We start from the raw sequence: 20,458 nt of genomic DNA on the forward strand, positions 1-20,458 counted from the left end.
ATGGCATAATGGAGTGGTTAATATGCACATATTCATTTCTCATTTAGAGGGCTGACTTCAGCAGCAAGGCACTCAGTATGCACACTTGAAACAATCTGGTCATCTCTGATGTTCACTATTTTGCAGTCAGTTTTGCCCTCCTGCTCCCCCAGAAGAGGTAAAGTTTTTTGGTAAGGAAAACTTTCAGGGGCGCCTGGGTGGCTCAGTCGGTTAAGCGTCTGACTCCTGGTTTTGGTGCAGGTCATGATCTCACACTTCGTGGGATCGAGCCCCATGTCCGGACTCTGCCTGGGAGTGCGGAACCTGCTTGGGATTCTCTCTCTCCCTCTCTCTCTGCCCCTTCCCTGCTTGAGCGCGCGCTCTCTCTCTCTCTCAAAATAAACATCAAAAAGAAATAAAAATAAAAAAAGAACTTTCAAACAAAGAACCATGACTCAGTCTCAGATTGAGTCCTGTCCCAGGCCACACAGCAACCTGGCTCCCTCAAGCCTCAGTTTCTGTTGGAGTGTTTGGGGACAGGGGTGTGCCAAGCTCCATGGAGAAGAGAAACACCAACCCTAACCTTCAGGACACCCAACCAGATGCTGACGGATACGTGCCCCTATCACTGAAGTGCCTTTCTTCTCCCCATTCCACTGCCACTGGCCCAGGCCAAGCCCCACTTCTGGCCTGGACTGTTACACTAGTCTTCTGACTGCTGTCCCTTTGCTCAGTCTAGACGCCCCCCAAACCCTCCTCTTATTCTGAAATTCATATCTGACTCTGTTTCCCCCCCACCCCCCGGCTTAAAAACTGGCCAGTTTTGGGGTGCTCAGTCAGTTAAACGTCGGACTTCAGCTCAGGTCATGATCTCAAAGCTTGTTAGTTTGAGCCCCACATCAGGCTCTCTGCTCTCAGCGCACAGCCTCCTTCAGATCCTCTGTCTCCCTCTCTATCTGCCCCTTCCCTGCTCACACACACACTCTCTCTCTCAAAAATAAATAAACATAAAAAAAAACAACTGGGGAGCACCTGGGTGGCTCAGTCAGTTAAGGGTCCAACTCTTGATTTCGGCTTAGGTCATGATCTCAGGTTTGTGAGTTTGAGCCATACGTCAGGCTCCCCACTGGCAGTGCAGAGCCTGCTTAAGACTCTGTCTCCCTTTCTTTCTCTGCCCCTCCCCTGCTCGCTCTCTACCTCACTTTCTCAAAATAAATAAATAAATAAAACAAACATTAAAAAAAAAAACCTGGGGGCGCCTGGGTGGCTCAGTCGGTTAAGCGTCCAACTTCGGCTCAGGTCATGATCTCGCGGTCTGTGAGTTCGAGCCCCGCGTCAGGCTCTGGGCTGATGGCTCAGAGCCTGGAGCCTGTTCCAGATTCTGTGTCTCCCTCTCTCTGCCCCTCCCCCGTTCATGCTCTGTCTCTCTCTGTCTCAAAAATAAATAAACGTTAAAAAAAAATTAAAAAACAAAAACAAAAACAAAACAACAAAACCTGGCTTGTTTCTGTAGGATAGTCCACATTCGTGGGGTGCAGGGTGGGGTGCATTGGGGGGCCTTTCATGATCTTTGCCAAACTTCCTTCCAGTGCTCCTGTCTCAGCTCTCCCCACCACACAGCAAACACTCTGGCTGCACTGACTTTTTTTTTGGATGTTCCTCCAGTCTTCACACTTTATCCACACTGTGCCTTTGTTCAAGCTGGTCTCTGTCTGGAATACCTTCTTCCTCTGACGATATCTCCCTTATATTTTCAGGTTGAACTTAACCTCAGTGCAGTTCAGTTGATCTGTTGTACGGAGCACCTACTGTACACTTAGGCATGACTCCTTCCCTTGACTTGGTGCTCCCTGCCCAGGCAATCAGTGCCCTCTTCCGTGCTCCCTTGCACCATGATGCATGGTGGCTCATTGATGCATGGTGGCATCATTCCATGATGGCTCATTGCATCATCATGGTTAGCTGCTGACATGTCAGTTTCCCATGTTAGAGTGCAGACAAGTGTTTGGTACCTCTTGGACCCCCAGTTCCTGATAGGGCTGGCCCAGCCAGGTGAGGCCTAGGTTTGTAGAAGTGAATTGAAGCAAGAATACAAGCACCACATGCATATTTGCACACACACGCCCATGTGTGCATGCACATGTGCACACACATACACACACTTGTGATACACGTGGCTGTTGTACTCAAATAAGGTAGGGCCAGAATTAGGTGGGGGTGTGAGTCACTTAAGATTCCCTGGAGGGAGGTGCCTGGGTGGCTCAGTCAGTTCAGCGTCCGACTTCGGCTCAGGTATGATCTTGTGGTTCATGAGTTTGAGCCTGCATTGGGCTCTGTGCTGACAGCTCAGAGGCTGGAGCCTGCTTCGGATTCTGTGTCTTCTTTTCTCTCTGCCCCTCCCCTGCTCGTGTTCTTGTCTCTCTCAAAAATAAATAAAAATATTTTTTAAAAAATTAAAAAAAAAATTCCCTGGAGGAAGTGAGCCCTGAGCTGCTGACCCAAAAGAGAAGCACTCTTTCCCTCTTCTCACTTCCTTCCTGGCCCTGCTGCTGAAAGAAAACAGCTGACACTGGCTATGAAAAGGGAAATATATGTATTTTGAATTGGGGGTTGGGATCTCCTAGCCTGAAGGTGATTAAATCAGGCGCGTGCTTCCCTCCCTTCCTGCCCTGCCCTCCCTCCCCCTCTCCCTCCCTCCCCTTAGTCCCTCCCCTTCCTCCCTCCTTTCCTTTCCTGTCTCCTTTATCTCCTCCCTCCGGTCTCTCCCCCCATTCCTCCCCTCTGTCCTCCCTTCCTCCCCTCCCTGCCTACTCCCTCCCCTCCCTCCCTCTCTCCCTCCCTTCCTTCCACACACATTTTCTGAACCTCTAGGACATGCCAAATACCGGGGGCTACAAAATTGATTAAATAAAACATATCTTTATATTTTTCTGTCTTCTTAATGTTCATGCTGGAACAAACCTGCCCTTTCTTTTATCTGTCTCAATGGATCAGAGTTCAAGTCTTGGCATGTCACTGATAGCTCTGTAACTCTGGGCAAGTCAGGTCACTTTTCTGAGCCTCAGTTGTCTTATGTATACCATGGAGATGACAATACCTTCCTCCTAAGAGTGCAGTTGATAATGTGCGTGAGGTGCTAAGCAGGTGCCTTTGATAGTTCTTCATTGAGTGAGAGCCACTCTCCAACTGGAAGCTTCCCGAGGGCAGTGACCACGTCCAGTGTGTCCTCAGTGGCCAGCACAGGGCCAGGCACACAGTAACAGTACATCAGCGTGATCTGTTATCCCAGTTTTCCTGGGACTGTCTCAGTCCCACATCTTGGGAAACACCTTGGTCCTGGGTGAATGGGGACAGTGGGTCGCCCTACACTACGTTCTCCATGAGGGTTTGTAGAATGGATATAGGAGTGAATGAATCATGAAGGAAGGACCAAGGTAGGACTAGGGCAGGCAAGAGCAAGCACTGGGCAGCTGGCTTGTCAGGTGAGAGGTGGTCCTGTGAAGGGACTAGAAGACCTGGCAGGTGCAAGGTGGGAGGTGGGCATGGCGCCCTCTGCTGCGTGGCAGCATGAAAAAAGACACAGGTCCTGAGTCTGTGAGGCTATTGCCTTCGAGCAGGTTTCAGGCTTCCAGGGCCTATGCACTCTTCCTCTGACACAGCCAGAGAGAGGAAGGCAATCGCCGATCCACTTTTGCTAGAAAGGCCTGTGAGAAGCCACCAGCTGCTCCTCTGCTTTGGAAGCGGGAGGCCTCATGTTCCTCATTCAGCCCACTGTGATCCAGCCTGTCTGCCTTCTGAGCTAGCCACTCCAGACTGCGAAGAGACTGCACAGAGGTCTGGGCTGGGGGATGGGAGAGCAGGACTGCAGCCCCATTCTCAGGTCCTGGCCCAGAGACCGAGCTAGGCCTCAGTTCCCCACCTGTTGCCTGGGGATCAGCCCTTCCTGCCAAGGTGTCTGTGAGTTGTGACTTGTGGAAGGCCCCTTGGCACGTCTAGCACAGCATAGGTTCAGTGAGTGCCATTTGTTGTCCCTTTTTGTAAGTGGGAACAATAAAACTGGCTCTGCATACCTCCCAGGGCTGATGTGGGGGCCAAATGGGATGTGGGATGTGGGAACACTTGATAATCAGTGTTGTATCCTTTGAATATTTGGGGATGGGGCTCTTGCCAAGGCTGTTCCTGCTGGCCTGGGGTTCCAGGCACAGGTGGGGGATGACCCTGCCCACCCGGGCATAGAAGATCCTCCTGGCGATGTGCTCCAGGATCACAAAGAAAGCCAGCGGTGCTATCCGTGTGAGCGTACGTACTCTGTGGGTTGGCCCTGTGCTCAGATGATCTCCGCTTCTTCTGAAACCATGGCAAGAGGGAGACAGACAGACAGACGTGGCCCAATTGCAGGGAGGTTTTAGTAGCAGCAGGACGCGTGACAAGAAGAAGGAATGTCCTCCGGAGCCTCCTCTGTCTGCTGGGCTGGAGGCAGGGCCTTTGTGAAGGCGGGTGGTGTTCGGATCGCCTCTGGGCCCTTCCTCCAGCCCAGAGGCGGGTTCACCATGAGGCTGGTGCAGCTTCAGCTTCGGGCCCTTTGTGCTCCAGGGCCCGGTCCAAGGCCTAGCGCTGTCCACGTGCTTGGACGCTTTGTGAAAGGCGCCAAAGGAAGACATTTTTGTACTCTTCTCCTTCTCCTTCTCCTTCTCCTTCTCCTTCTCCTTCTCCTTCTCCTTCTCCTTCTCCTTCTCCTTCTCCTTCTCCTTCTCCTTCTCCTCCTTCTCCTTCTCCTTCTCCTTCTCCTTCTCCTTCTCCTTCTCCTTTTTTAAGAGGAGGATGAGATGAGCTCATCCAAGACTGGATCTGCCCCTGCTCAGGCCAGGTGGTCCTTTGTGCCAGGATGTGGGTGCCGCGTCCCTACGTGTGCTCAGAGCAGTCTCACCCCACGCGTGTGGACCTGGTCATCAGTTAGAGTCCTCACTGCTGAGGCAGGACCTGAAAGTCTCCCAGAGGGGAGCTGGTTCTGGGACAGGCCCAACTGCGGATCCTACTTGCTATGTAAAGAAGAGCCTGGAAAGGTCCTTCTGCCCTCAGTCTTCCTCATCTGCAACATGGACACAATACCTACCTGAAAAGGCTGTGGAAAGGTTTAAACAATGTACCCCAGATGAAACAGCCTGGTACAGCCCCAGGCTTGTCATGCGGGAGCTCAGTAAATGGTGGTGGAAGCTGGATGGAGATGGGCAGGGGTGCGGTGGGGAGGGTTAGGGCGCTGGGGGTGGGGTCGGGGGCATTGGGGTGGAGCCAGTCCACTGCCTGTCAAATTCACCTGCACCCTGCTGTGCCTCTTGCTGGGTGCTGGGGACATGAGCTGCTGGGGTGGGGTGGTGGTGGTCAGATGAGCTAAGACGTTGGAAAGTGTTTATAAGCTGTGAAATACAGTTCCCTGGGAAGGAACAGTTGTAAACTGAGTGGCCTTTTTGTGGGAGAGGTCAGAATAGAAGTCTGCTTCTGGGGGGGGGGGGGGGAGGGAGGGGGGTTGGGTGGGAGGTAACCAGCCTGACTGGTTTTGTTGGAAAGCTCTGCTGCCCTGGCAGGCAAACTGACCTTTCTAGCTTAGGAAGGAAACCCGGCCAGCAGGGTGCGCTGTTTCCCACGTCCTCCACCCTCGCGCCGAGGTGGGGAGAGGTGAAGGGAGCTTACTGGTGGTTGCCTCGTCCCTCCCAACTTCGGTGCCCCCTTCAGAGAGGGAGGAGCAGTGGGGGTGGGGAGAAAAGAACATAGGCTTTGGTGTAAGGCCAGGTTTCAAACACTACCACTACTGCTTATGTCTGTGTGCTTGCGACAGTAGTGTAATCTTGCTGCACCTCGGTTTTCTCATCTTTAAAATGGGTGTGATAATATTCTCTCCCCCTGCCCGGATTGTTGGAAGGCCTAAATGAGATAATGTAGGGCTTAGCACAGTGCCTGGCACATAGTATCGTGCTCAATAAATACTGATTATCCCTCTGTCTTGCCCCATGACCCTCATCAACCTGTCTTGCATTCTGTTCCTTTACCCATGTGTGCATACCCTCAGTTGGATTGGGCTCCCTGGTAGAGAAGGTCATGCTTTATTCACCCATCATTACACCCCCAGCCCTGACACAGTGTCTTCAAGACTCCCTGAACTGCTTGGCGACAAGCTCCATTGGCTCAAGGAGAAGAGCGCGAAGTTTTAGCCAGAAACTCACTTATTGCACACCTACTACGTGTTTCTGCTGGAGGCATACTGGGTGGTCTCTTCCCCTCAGAGCTTGAATGGCCACTTGTAATTTGCTATCACCCTCTGTTACAGTGACTTTCTTTTCTTTCCTTCTGGTCCCAGTACCTGGCACGGGGGATTCACATACATTTTTGTTGAATGAATGACTGCCTTCCCCCCCACTATTCTGAAAGCAGGCTTGGTGTCCCTTCCAGCCCAGCCACTTTCTAGCTGGGGCAAGTCACCCTGCCTCTTTCAGCTTCAGTTTCCTCCCCTTTAAAATGGGGAGGGGCGCCTGGGTGGCACAATCGGTTGAGCGTCTGACTCTTGGTTTCTGCTCAGGTCATGATGTCACCGTTCTGAGTTCGAGCCCCACGTCAGGCTCTGTGCTTGGGATCCTTTCTCTCCTCTCTCTGCCCCTCCCCTTCTCCCTCTCTTTCTTGCAATAAATAAATAAACCTAAAAAATAAATAAATAAAATGGAGAAAATAGTGGTACCAAATAATCAGGGGCTCAACCGTGCCTAGGACAAGGTAAGCACCCAATAATGGCAGCTGCTGTTTTTCAAATGATCTCCAGGGGTCTTCCTCTTCTGGTTGGGAGAATATTCCATTCCTGCAGACCCTCTCTGCTGGCCTCACAAAGGATTTGGAGCTCTGTGCAAACTGTTTATGTTTCCCCGGCAGAGTTTATTACCCAGCCGGGCCTACTGCAATTAATTACAGGCAGAGCAAATAACTTGTCCCTGGGAGGCTGGGCTTGGCATAAACATTTACATCCAGCCAGGGGCCAGCTCAGGGGCTTGGCTCTTTCCTCCAGCCTTTAGAACACAGAGAGATCAGGGGATCAGAGATCAGAGGTGTGGGATGGGGTGGGGTGCCAGAGAGAAACAGCTTTCCTTCAACTGCTTTTCCTGGACTGTTCCTTAGCCCTTGAGGTGCTGGGCGAATGCTTTCTCTTTTCATCCTCCTCATTACCCACAAGCCGACTCCCTGTTTGCAGATGGAGAAATCGAGGCTCAGCGAAATGAAGCAGTCTGTTTAAAGCCACACAGCTCACAGGGGAGGCAGGAGCTGAAGGTTCACGTGGCAGCTGTGTAGAAAAACAGACTGGAAAAGAGAGGCCAGAAGTTGGGAAATCACCAAGGGATTGTTTGTTCGTGCGTTCACTCATTCATGCACTCGTCCATTCACTACATAGTTGTCAGGCCCCTGTCCTGTGTGAAGGGGGCCTAAGGAGGCAGTGGTGACTATGAGTCACTGGGCTGAGTCCAGATTGTCTCCACATTGAATGCCAGAGACTCCCTCAGGATGGTCCCATTAACAGGCAAATGTGTGGCAGAGGCGGTTTCTTGGAGGGCCAGGCAGGAGATGGCCTCTCTGGGTGTCTACTGTTCATAGCCACACCGTCTTACACAGAGAGGTGGCCTGAGGGGAAGTTGTCAAAACGAAGGGCTGTCTGAAGTCAACTCACTCCTCCCAACCTAGAATCTGGAATTCTAGATTTCCAAGCCCCTACCTCTGTGCAGAGAAGGCTCAGACGAGGTTTGGCTCAAAGTTACAGCAGGGACGCATAGTGGGCATTCCTGGCAAAGGACTTTTTCTCGTGCATTTATGTCTGAGAGGTGAAATGACAGATTGGCAGGGCAGACCCTCATGGCTGTCCTGATCCACAGCTCCTCCCCACTCCATGCTGTGAGTCCTGTGTTTTCTGGAGGCCCTTCCAGCTCAGCAATTCCTGTTCTGCTCGACAGTCTCGCTGTGAAGCACTCTAGAACATTCTGCTAGGGGCCATCTTCCTTCTCTCCAGGGTAGAAAGCTAAGACCCAGGGGGGAAGGAGCAGGGTCCTCCTGCCCCTGTACTCATTTTGGACATGGTGTGCCTGGATCCTGGGACCTCTGGGCTGGGCAGGAGCCCATCCCTACAGCTTCAGGCCCTGGTGGACCCTGGGGCCTAGCCTGAATCATCCACTCTGGGTGGTCAGCACCTGGCCCGGAGCCTGGCATGTGCCTGGCACTGATGCCCAGGAAAAGTGTGACTTGCAGGGCGAGTGAGTGGCTGGTGGGAGACAAGGAAACTCTAGGGAAGAACACCTAGTTTGGCAGGCCGGGGCTTCCAATGCAAATCACCGGTCTACCACGTATGAACATCAGTGTTGCTTCTAGAAGCGAGATGGAACAATAGTCCTCACCCGCAGAGTCATGGTGGGGTCAAAAGGCAGCAGAAAGTGGAAACAGATGGTCCAAATATGCATCAGTGGATGAAGGGCTAAACCACCTGTGGTCTGTCCAAACCATAGAATAGTATTGAGTCATAAAAAGGAATCACATACTGATACATGCTACAGCATGGACAAGCCCTGAAAACATCGTTCTAAGCGAAAGAAGCCAGTCACAAAGGTCACGTGTGTATGAATCCATTTATATGAACTGTCCAGGACAGATCCATCCGTAGACACAGAGAGCCGACCTCGGTAGTTGCCAGGGGAAGGGGGAGAGGAGGATGGGGAGAAGAAACTACTTACGGGTGAAGCATTTTACTGTGGAGGGATGGAAATGTTTTGGAAATAGAGGAGGAAGTTTTGCATGCTGTGAATGCACTAAATGCCGCTAATTGTTGACTTTGGCATGGTACATTTTATGTTATGTGAATTTCACCTCAATGAATTATATTTTTTTAGTTGCTAAGAAGACAAGGCAGCATCGGTTAGGAGGGGATGCTGGAGGTGAGACAGGGGTGTGGGGGCGAGACTACTGCAGAAAGGATGGTGTGGGATTGAACGCCGTGACAGGTGCAGGTGTCCAGTGGGAAGCAGTATGGCGGACCAGTTAGGACCAAGGGTTCTAGAATAAGACTGACAGGATTCAAAGCTATGTGGCCTTGGGCAGGTTGTTTAACCCCTCTTTGTTTCATTTTCTCATCTGTGAGATGGGAATAATGAAGTTCGTATTATGGGGATCTTCATCTTTTATTATGGAAATTGTAAAATTTTCCAGAGCATTAAATGAGTTAATATTTGTAAAGTGCTTAGAATAGCACTTGGCACAAAGTAAGTACTGCGTGAATGCTAGCTGCTGTTATTATGGCCCATTCACATTTTTATCTATGTGCTCGTTACTGAGCACCAGGCCTAGGCTGTTCTCCGAGGCTGGGGCCGTGAGCCGGACCCAGGGCCTGTTCTCTGGAGCGCCGTCTCGTCTTGGTGCAGGAATCAAGCCTCCTCCCACGCTGCTTGCAGCTCTAGCTGTTAATGAAATCACCTCACCTCCTGCTTTTCAGAGCTGCCTGAGTGGGCACTGTTTCCCCTATAGGACCTGGCAGGCCTCCTTCATGGCTTTTGAAAACACCCAGGTCTTGGGGGCTGGTGCCTTGGGCTCTCGGGAACCTTAGTAAGGCTATTGTTTGCCTGCTTGTCATGGAAGAAGTCAGGGGGCTGCGCTCTGGGGTTCTCAGTGTTTTCTAACCTCCAGGCCTCTGAGCCTGTGTTTGGGATGGGTCTGAGGTGTCACATCTGTCGCAATTTTATTTATAAAAAGCGGACGGTCTTTTTTGGGCTGGCACTCTGGACAACCAAAGTAGGGCATTGCAGTGGGAGTCGGGGTCCCTCCTGAGCCCCAGCCTTCAAGCTTCTGCTTCCTTTTGGGCCTGACCAGCCCCTGTCAGCCTCCCTGGCCCCGCCAGCAGTCATTCAGGCTCTGAGTCTCATGGACTGAAACAATCCGATTCCAGCCGCTGCCTACCCCCCCACCGCACCCCGCTCTGGCAAGCCCTCCACATTGGCACCCCTCCCAGGGCCATCCTCAGTCTGTCACTCGGGCACAGGCATGTGCCCCATCCCTTCACTGTGACAGTCAATACATACGGAGTCACCTGGTCAAGGTCACTTCCATTCACCCCCAGCAAAGTCTCGCTCAGCTCTGGGGCCTCCCACCCAGCACTGCCCTCTCCAACACCTGCATCCCCCAGCTACCTCTGACCACCTGCCCTCCCATCCCCCAGAGCTCTGCCTTCACCTGCTGGCTTCCCTGCCAGATTCTTGTCCCAGAGGTTGCCCCAGGGCAGCTGAGCAGGAATGTCATTCCAGGAAGGCGCTTGCCTTCTCTCTTCTTGTAAAAACAAAACTACATCGTAAGTAGCTTGAGTCAGGCCTTCTGGAACTCCTCCCTGGGGGTGGGAGGATGGACAAAACAGGCAGTCGTGGATGAACTGGAGGGCCTCGGGAAGAAGGTAGAGCCAGAGTCAGGCCAGGCAGAGTTCTCTGGGTTCTCAGAGGGCCCCAGTGTATTCATATCCCCCCTTTTCTCTCCCAGGCACGCGCACCACACTCCTTCATATAGACTCTGGCCCTCGAGGGCTTGGCATGCCGTGATCAGGGAAGGTTCTTTTGGTAGAATACTCATTTATTCAGCCTTTCATTCATCCATGGGCCTTTGCTCAGTGCCAGGCCCTGTGCTGAACCCCAGGGAGAGTAAGACCAGACCAAGTCCCTGCCTGAGGGCTGGCGAGGGAGGCCCTTGGGCACTCAGAAGGATACAGTGCAGTCTGATAAGGGCCATGCATTCATTTGCTCGTTCAGCAAAGACTTGCCAAGCACCTGCTACGTACCAGGCACCATTCTAGCACTGGGCCACCAGCCGTGAACAAAGCAACAAAGCAGGCAGGAACCCTTCCCTTCACCAGGCTAACCTTCTAGTGTTGTGTCCTCTTAGAGACAGAGTGACCAGAGTTCTGATGCAGCATTTAAAAAGAACTAATACTTATCTTTCAGTGATTATTTTTAAAAACACAAAACCTTCCCACTTGGACAAGGAGAAGATAGCAATCACCCATAATCTCATCACTTTGGAAGGTCATCAAAAAAATTTTTTTGTGTGTCTTCCCTCTTTGCTTGTATGTGTACGTGTACGTGTGCATGTGCCTGTGCCTGTGTATTCAAACCCAGTTGTGCTTAAACTGTATGTGACATTTGGATTACTGGGTTTTTTTTTTTTTTGCCTCCAGCATTTCCCATGCCATTAACCCACCATTAATAAATCCGTATTTATTAATGACACATAGAGTTCCTCATTGCAAATGCTCCACAGTTTATTGAATCTTCTCCTTATTTGGCATTGATGTGACTTCTAGTTTTTTTTTTTTTTTTTTGCTATTGTAAATAATGCTGAGATGATTAGCTTTGAAGCTCTCCGATGGCTCTCCGAAGGCAGAATCCTGGAAGTTGCAAACGTCCCAGGCTCAGCAGCTGCCTGCTGTACTCTGAGCACCTTTCTTGTGGCTAAGGTGCAGCTTCTTGGGGGAGGGGAAGTTCCTGCCAGGTAAATTTCAATGAGTTGTTGCATTTGTCTTTTGCTGCATAAACAGTCGCCCAATAACTTAGTACCTGGAAATGACAACATTTGTTTTTTTATCTCTCCCCGTTGCTGTCGGTCAGGATGTGGGAAGGGCTCAGCTGGACATTTCTGGCTCAGGGTGTCTCATGCCGTTGCGGCTGGCACAGGGGCTGGAGTAGCTGGGTGCTTGCAAGGAGACCTTATTGATATTATCCCTGGAGTCTGGCCATGTCTCCCTCTCTCTCACTGCTACCTCTCTAATGTGGGCCACCTTCATTTCTCCCCTGGATGAATGATCCCAGCTGAACACACACCGCACTCTATGGGCCAGGGGTCGTTCCAAGTTCCAAGTTCTTCACATGCGCGAAGTTGCTCATTTAATCCCCGCAGCAACTGAAGGAGGCAGGTGTTCTTGTGATCTCCCTTCCAGCTCATAAATGGCAGATCTGGGATTTGAACTCAAGAGCAGGCTTATTATTGATCCTGCCACCTAACTGGTCTCCCTGTGTCTACTCTCGCCTCTCTGTCCTTCCATTCACCACCCTGTGGCCAAAGTGAGCATATTAAAGTGTAACTACATTGTGTCCATCCCTTGCTGAAACCCTGCCAATGTCTTATCGTGGTGACAATAAAATCCCAACTGCTGACCGAGTCCACCTGGTGACTGGGCCCTGCTGCCCTGCCCTTGCTGGCCTCGCCTGCCCATACCCCTCAGGACCTTGAATGAATCCTGCTCCTTCCTCAGAGCCTTCCCACAGCAGCTTTTGTTTATTTTGCCTCAGTATAACATGCCCACACCTTGCCCCTGTCAGAGTTATTACCGCTTCTTCTTCAGCTCCTAGCTCAGATGTCACTTCTTGGGGAAGCCTTCTCCACTTCTCAGGCTGGTCAGTCACTTGTCCTGTGTTCTCGGAGCACTGTATTTGAGAGCACCTATTGTTAGAGTCACTGTGTACTATTGATTTCTTTGATATCCGTCTTGCAGGGGATGCTGTTGGCATTGGGGTCCGTGCCATGGAGCCCCCTGGTGCTGTGCAGTGTGGAACCCTGCTGTCTTCCTTGCTAGAGGGGAAACTTTGTATAGACAGGATCCATTACACATATCTGCCCATTTGTCCCTGGCGGCCAACAGCGTCTGACACAGAAAAGGCACTCAATAAATATTTGTGGAATATTATTTTTTTTAATTAAAAAAATTAATGTTTATTATTTTGAGAGAGAGAGAGAGGAGAAGATGAGCGGAGGAGGGGCAGAGAGAGGGAGACACAGAATCTGAAGCAGGTTCCAGGTTCTGAGCTGTCAGCACAGAGCCCAACACGGGGTTCGAACCCACCAACTGTGAGATTGTGACCCGAGCTGAAGTTGGACGCTTAACCCACTAAGCCACCTAGGTGCCCCATGGAATATTATTAATGATAGTAAGAATTAATAAGTATTACTAAGTGCTAGGCACTACATTTAGTTAATCCTCAGAATAACATTATGGGGTAGGCCCTATCGTCATCCCCTCTTTTTAGAAGAAGACACAGGCTGAGGAAGGGGAAGTCACTTGACTGCTGGACTGTTGTCCTCTAGCGAGTGGAAGGTTCAACCAAGCCAGACTGGTTCCCTATAAAAAAATAGATGAAAGAAGGACCCCTCAATTCTAGCAGCTTAAAGCCAGCCAGGTGAGGGAAAGCCCAGACAGAAGTTTCAATAAAGCTTCTCAAGCAGTGGTGAGGACGTGTTTGTGTGGGAAGGGTTGTTTTCCTCCGCTAGGGAGAGAGGAAGGAGAGAGAAGGCTCCTGGACAGGAAGTGGATTTGCTTTGGGGCCACTCTCCCATTTGGACACCAGGCCTGGCTGCCTACTCTCGTGACCACAACCTCTGTCTCCCAGGCTCGCTGCACCCAAATGGAGGCCTGAGGAAAGCAGGTAGCAGCCAGGGCAGGGATGGGGTGGGACTCTAATATGTGATGAAGTCATGCCCGGGGCCTTCGTTCTTACTTGTGTGGAAGCCTGTCCTTGACCTGATGTGTCTCCTGAGAGGCAAGGGGATAAGAGAGTTTCCATTATGGAGGTGAGGGAATGGAGAGACCCAGAGAAGTCAAGGGGTTTGTCTAAGTCCCAGAGCCGGGACCAGAATCCTGGTCTCTGGAAGCCCCTCAGCCTTCAGCACTGTGTGTGTGTGTGTGTGTGTGTGTGTGTGTGGAGTGGGGGTGGGGGACAAAGATGATGCCTCCTTCTTCTTCAGTCCCCCCAGCTCCTCCTGACTCCTTATCCCAGCAGCGTGTCCTTCTAGAGGACAAGGCCCCCATCAAAGCTTTGTGGATGGTTCTGAAATGCCTGCCAGTCCTGGTTGTCTAGGAGTTCAGAGTCACCTCGGTGCCCACGCTCCAACCTTTGAATGCCTTGGCTTTCCTACCAGACTGTAGGCTTTCTAAGGGCTAGGCCTTGACTCCACCATCATCAGATCAGTTTTGCTGCACAGTATTTTCTGAGTCTGTGCTAATCCTGTGCTGGAGCCCAGCCCAGCCCAGCCCAGCCCAGTGGTTGCTTCAGGTGCTTTGAGAAAAGCTGGTACCTGAGTGGGTCTTGGAGGAGCAGTAGGAGCGACCAGGTGGAGTCCACATCACCTTCCTCCCCGAGCCCCAGCTCTGTACCCACAGTACCTGTGGGTACAGAGCTGGGCGGGCCCTGCTGATTGATGGGGCCTCCCCACTAACCACCCCCCACCCAATCCTTAGCAGGGCTACCTAGTCCCTGAAGCTTCCAGAGGCTCCTGTCCTGGGTACCTTCCCAGCCACCCACCCCTCTGAGGCCCCAGCTTCTTTCCCTGTCTCCTTCCTCACAGGTCTGTCTGCTGGGGATTCTGTTTTGGTTGGAAAGAGGAGGCGGAGGTGTTTGCGTGTCTGGCTCTTTCCTCCTTTCTGATTCCTCCTCCCTTCCTCCCTCTTGCCTCTCAAGATGTTTCCTCCGCCAGCCTGGCCACACTCCAGCCTCTCTGCTCCTCAGTGGCCATCCTCTCCCGCCTAGGGCTTCCGTGGGCTGTGGCTTTCCCTTACTGCCTTATGTCTCCAGAGGAAGGGTCCACGGGGCACGTTTTTCAGGGTAAGGCACGTTGCCTTCTCCTTCCTCTGCTGTTTAAAACCCACATCTCCTGGGACAGCAGGTTGCAGGCCCATTCTAGGGCTGCCTCCTGCTCTGAGCGGTACTCTGGGCTCATCCCTTTCTGTCTCTGGGCCTTGGTTTCCTGGGGAGCCCATAACCTGCCCATCACATAACCTGCCTTGTGTTCATTCGGTAGTAGTTTTGTGCTCTTTGTCAAGGATCTGCACTCCAGGCGTGGGACACTGGGGAGCTGCTTCCTACAGCCTCACAGTGCCTGGAACATAGAATTTGTACTACCTTCCAGGCCCCCAACCATCTTTTCATATCCCCAGCTGTGGTCCCATCACTCCTTGACGACCCTCACCTACTCCTTCTCTGTCTGCCCCTCCTGGCAGAGGTTCACAGGGGGAAGCAGACCCACACCCAAGCCTGACGGAGCTCAGCTTGAGCTTTGTATCCTCAGCACCTTGCACTGTGTCTGGAGCAGGGCAGATAATAAGTATTTGTAGAATGATCTTTGGAGGTACAGCCAGGGAAGCTGACAGTGGCGTGATAGAGGGGTGAGGATGGTCAAGGTGCTGAGGGGGCACTTCCTAGTAGAGGTGATGTGGGGTGTTTAGGGATGGGTAAGAGTTGGACAGATAGCAGGGTGGGAAGGGCATTCCAGGCAGAAGGAACAGATGGCGTGTGATCTGGGGCTTAGAGCGTGTGTAAGTGGAAAGAAGGGAGGCTGGAGAGAAGGGCCTGGATTGGGAGGAACCTCTGATCTCAGGATGGGTGTCCTGGCCTGCTGGAATGGTGCCAGCACTTAGCCCCCTCAGCTGGGTCCCAGGTCTTTGTGCTGCAGGCTGGGGTTTGTGGGGGCAGGCAGGTGGTGGAGGGGCAGGGCCCTGGAGGCTTGCCAGGCTTTCCCAGGGCTTGGGACTGTGTGAACCCAAGGCTATTGGCTCTGCTTCCCCGGGCCGAGCAGGTCATGGGATTAGAACTTGACAGGGCCAGCTGGTTGAAACAGGCTTGTGGCAACACATAAGTTTGAACCAGGTTCAGTTGTGGTCTCCGTAATTTCCTGACTGTGACTCTGGGCAAATCATTGACTTGTGTATGCAGGGGTTTCTTCTACAATAAAGATAACAGAAGCTGCCTCTCAAGATTGTTACAAAAAATTAAGATAATTTGTGCAAAGTTTTCGGTTTTTCCTCCCCGCTTCTCCCTGCCTCTCCCCTTCCTCTCCACCGCACCGCCGCCCCCGCCCCCCCACTCCTTCTTAGTAGGGCTGGTCCTTTCCACTTGAGGCCTGGGTATGGTGGGACGGATGTGAGGCATCCTCAGCCCTGATAGCCTGCCCATAAATCTCTCCTTCCACAAAACCCTGGATTCAGAATGCCTCTGCTAAACATACGTTCCTCTGGGAAGTGGTTCTCAGTGTCTTAGGGCCATTGTATCAACCTCACCTTAGAAATGCAGCCGTTGGAAATGCATATTCCCAGGTCCACCTCACCCCTACTAAATGGGAAGACTGAAGGTGGGGCCCAGCAAGCTGGGTTGTAACAGGCCTCCCATGCGATTCTTTTTTTTTCTTTTTTAATGTTTATTTATTTATTTATTTATTTATTTATTTATTTATTTTGAGAGAGAGAGAGCATGCAAGCAAGCTGGGAGGGGCAGAGAGAGAGAGAGAGAGAGAGAGAGGGAATCCCAAGCAGGCTCTGCATTATCAGTGCAGAGCCTGATGCGTGGCTCAATCCACAGTTCCTGAGATCATGACCTGAGCTGAAATCAAAACTCGGATGCTTAACTGACTGAGCCACTCAGGCGCCCCTCCTCCCATGTGATTCTGACCTATGCTCAGTGTGAGAACCATCGCCATAGGGCACTGATGCCCAAGGGCCTCTCAGAGGAGCCTGGGTTTGGGCCGGGAGTCAGAACACATGGGTGCCCAAGGGGGCTGGCTTCAGGGGTGGGCGACCTGTGCGGTCACCTAGGGCCCCAAGCTCAGGAGGACCTCTCGATTGGTTAAATGCTCTTAGGGGCCCCGCATCCTGCACTGGGCCCACAGATCATATAGCCGGTGCTAGGTGCTGGTCCCAGCCATGTACCAGGTTAACTGGGTATCCTCGGGGAAGTCACTGTCTGTCCTGGTCTCATGTGCTTATCTGTCCAGGAGGATGATAACCCCCACCTCCTAGAGTAATCGTGGGGATTAAATGTGCAGCTTGGGATCAGCAGTTGGCACAGTGCCTGGCCCAGGCAAGTGGAGAGTGGCTTCCTGAGGCTGCGTGCCAGTACTGGGCATACCTCTGGGGAAACCATGGCAGCAAACAGACACTATCCTTGGCTTCATGGGGCTATTGGTCTGGAGCAGGGGGACAGCCAGAGTGCCCACTGTGAGGGATACCCTGAGAGTGCCTACGAGGGGGCCTGACCTCGTCAGGGGTCACCAAAGACTTTCTGAGGAAGTGCCCAATGAGCAAATATCTGAGATAAAGTGGATGTGAACTTGGTGTGGGGGTGGACAGCCTTGTCCAGACGGAGGCAACGGCGTTACCATGTGTTTTTTTCATAGTTATTAATAACGGATCTCTGGGGAGCCGAGGGGAGGTGAGAGGGCCTGGAGGGAGGAGATGGGCTGCTGGGGCTGCAGGCAATTAGGAGGCTGCCTCAGGGCCTCATGGCAGCTCTGGGCTCCTCCTCTAGAACCAAGGCTTTAGAATAGGAACAGCCCTTGCCCAGAGACCTTCTGGAGCTGTAAGAATGTGGCCTTGCCAGCTGGTGTGGCAGGCAGGTCACTTACTTTCCACAGACCTCAGCTTCCCCTTCAGCAGGATGGGTCTCCTGGTCCCCTCAAGTGGCTGCGCAGAGGTAGAAGTCATTGCACAGAAGCCCAGCACAGTGTCGCCTGCAGGAAGAGTGCTCAGCGCCCAGTGGCTCCTCTTGCCTCCGTCAGTGTGGAAGTGGAGAGCTCAGGTTTTGATCAGGAACCCCTCTAGCCCAGGCTTGATCCCTTAGAGGAGTCCTTTCTTTAACTGGAAGGAAAATCAGACTGGTAATTTCTTTACTAGAGATGACCGCTGAGATTAAGGACTCACCAGCTGTGGGGGCCCAGAAGCAGTGGCTTTGCAGACAGCCGAGTGTCCATCTTTCTGGATGTCCCTCCCACCCCGGCCTCAGGGCCCAGCGTGGGGGTGAAATTAAACCCGCTATATCACACAGAGGGATGAGCTCCCCCATCCAGTGCCTTGAGTTCAGGCCGTGCTCTCTCAGTGGTGACAGTGGCTCTCACTTACCGAAGGCTTCCCTGCACCCGGTCCTCTCCAGGCATTCACCAAGAAAAGCACTGTTATTATTTCCACTTTATCAGTGAGGATCAGAACGGTTTTCTCTTTGCCCAAGGTCACCCAGCTAGTGAGTGGCAGAGCCCAAAACACTGCCCCAAACTGCATGGTGACATGCTTGGGGCCAGGTGTGAGTCACGTCCTTCTCTGGGTCTCAGTGCCACCACACATGCACTGAGGACTGGAATCCAATGTTCTCGGAGGCCTCCTCAGCCCCAGTACCCTAGGATCTGCATTTCTGGGAGGGCCCATCCCCCTGAGAAGTTACCCCACCACACCCTGTCCCACGTCCAGGCTGCTCTTCCTTTACTGTGTAGGAAATGATCGATTCACTCAGGCCCTCTCAGTTCCAGCCTGCCAGGCCTCCTGCCACCTAGGGCTGACCTCTGGCCCTTTTCCCTCCCCCTTAGCCACAAGAAGGAATGGGTGTGGCCAAGACCTATGGTTTCTCCACCGTGAGTGCCGTGAGTGCTGTGTGGCCTGGAGCTGGCGAGGTGGGAGCCCCATGGGAGAGTCCATAGTTGCAAAGAGTTTGATGTTTCCAGGGAAACAACCAAGGTCAGTGGGGCTAGAGCGTATGGGGGGCAGGGGAGTGTAGTGGGAGGGGAGATCAGAGGGGTGGGTGGGCCCAGATTGTGAAGAGCTTGTGGGGAGCAGTGAAGGGGTTTGAGGCAGAGGAGGGACTTGACCAGGTCTGCCTCAAGAATGACTGAGAAAATGCCAGGGACAGCAGGTGCACACAGCTCAATAGCTATTAGTCATGTTTTCCTTATGTTGATCATCATGAACACCCAGATTCCACTTCTTGCCGGCTGTGAAAACTTGGGCCAGCTACTGACCCCCAGGGCCTCATCCTGCTCACCGGTCATGTGGGAAGAAGGATGAGGAGCCTTCCTCTCAGGGATTTTATCAGGAGCAAAGAAAGATAATGGGGAAATTTCACCTAATTTTGATAAATCCTGCAAATTCTTGGCCCGCTGAGCCCAGCTACATGGCCAGCGCCCCTTGTCCGTGTCCCGTGCCTCCCTGTGTCAAGTTGGGGCAGGGTAGGACTCAGTCACTGGCTCCAGAAGGCCCTAGCCACAATCCACAATCCAAGTCCTTGCAGGCAGAGCTTTAACCTTCCCCAGATCCCATCCCTACTCCTGTCCTCAACCTTGGCCCTGCAGTGGCAGACCCCTACCTCCTCCTCACACTCCCCCCTCCTCCCGCCTTGAAGCTCTGGCTGAGGGGCTCCCAGCCTTGACAGCCCGTGGAGATTCCCAGTAAGCCCAGTGTGGTGTGGAGGGGAGCGTGTAGGACCTGAGGAAGTCACGTGCTTTCCCTGAGGCTGTTTCCTCATCTGCAAAACAGGAATGGGAATACTTCCTTTATTAGTCTCCTATTGCTCCTGTAACAAATCACCACAAATTTAGCGGCCTGAAACAGCCCAGATTTATTCTCTGACGGTTCTGGAGGCCCAAAGTCCTAAAGTAAGTTGGAGGGTTGTGTTCCTTCTGAGGACTCTAGGAGAGAATCCATCCCGTTGCCTTTTCTAGCTTCTAGAAGCTGCCTACGTTCTTTAGCTCCTGGTTCCACTCTCCATCTTAAAGCCAGCAGCTTAGCATCTTCTAATTTCTCTCCTGATGCCTCTATCAGCACGTCCTTGCCTTTTCTGTCTCTGACCCTCCTGCCTCCCTCTTATAAGGACCTTTGTGATGGCCCTGGGTCTACCCAGGTAATGCAGGGGAAGCTCCCTATCCCCAGAACCTTAACTAAATCTCATCTGCCAAGTCCCTTTTCCCATGTAGGGTAGCATATTCACGGTTCCAGGGATTGGGGGATGTGGGCATCTTAGGGGGGGCATTCTTCAGCGTGCCACACATACCTTGCAGGGTAGTGGTAAGGATCCAATGAGACAAAGGACGTGAAAGGCTCCAACAGTGCCTGGGATGTGGCAGTCAGCTCCCAGACATACTTCCTTTCCCTCCTCTCTCTGGACCTCTGTCTCCCCATCCAGAAAAAGAGGCCCATCCCAGCTCCAGCAGTTGGGTCCCACCTTAGTTAGAGCCAGTGGTAAGGACAGGCAGACTGTGCTCTTACGGCAACCTGGGCTTCATCGCAAGCAGCAGAACGGAGCCCTGCCCCCAAGACGCCCCCAGTGGCCCTCAGAAAAGCCCGTGTTCTCCTCCTCCCTCTCTGGGGCAGGCCTCTGCTGGTTCCTGGCCTGCCTCGCATTTCCCATCATTCCCAGGGATGGCTGATGGGAAAGGCTGAGCTCACTGCTCCCTGGGGATGGCGAGGGGTGGAGGGAGGAGAGGGAGAGGCTGGCGGCAGCTGCAGCTGCGAGAGAAGGGGAGAGGACAGGCTAGGAGAGGAGATTTGCAGTGGGAGAGGTCGGGGTTATCAGTGCCCTGGGGGGAGTGGGGGAGGGTAGGGCACGGCCTCCAAGCTGGGCCTCATGAAAGTTCAGATCTTTCTTGGTCTCCTTGGAAGGCTGCTCTGTCCCTCTGCTGGCCA

General features: G+C 52.6%; 1 protein-coding gene across 6 annotated transcripts in view; it reads left to right on the forward strand.

Annotated features, from left to right (window-relative positions):
• The window catches only part of ARRB1 (arrestin beta 1), a 75,753-nt gene that overhangs the window by 11,522 nt on the left and 43,773 nt on the right, over positions 1-20,458 (forward strand). The window contains exon 2 of one of the 6 annotated variants that reach the window (XM_042906616.1): positions 18,370-18,517. The exons of the other annotated variants lie outside the window; for them this stretch is intronic. Within the exon in view, the coding sequence (XP_042762550.1) occupies positions 18,465-18,517 (53 nt within the window). The 5' untranslated portion in view covers positions 18,370-18,464. The remainder of the gene's footprint in view (positions 1-18,369; positions 18,518-20,458) is intronic. 6 annotated transcript variants of the gene reach the window in all.

This window comes from Panthera leo, chromosome D1 (assembly GCF_018350215.1).
Source record: "Panthera leo isolate Ple1 chromosome D1, P.leo_Ple1_pat1.1, whole genome shotgun sequence".
Lineage (NCBI taxonomy): Eukaryota > Metazoa > Chordata > Mammalia > Carnivora > Felidae > Panthera > Panthera leo.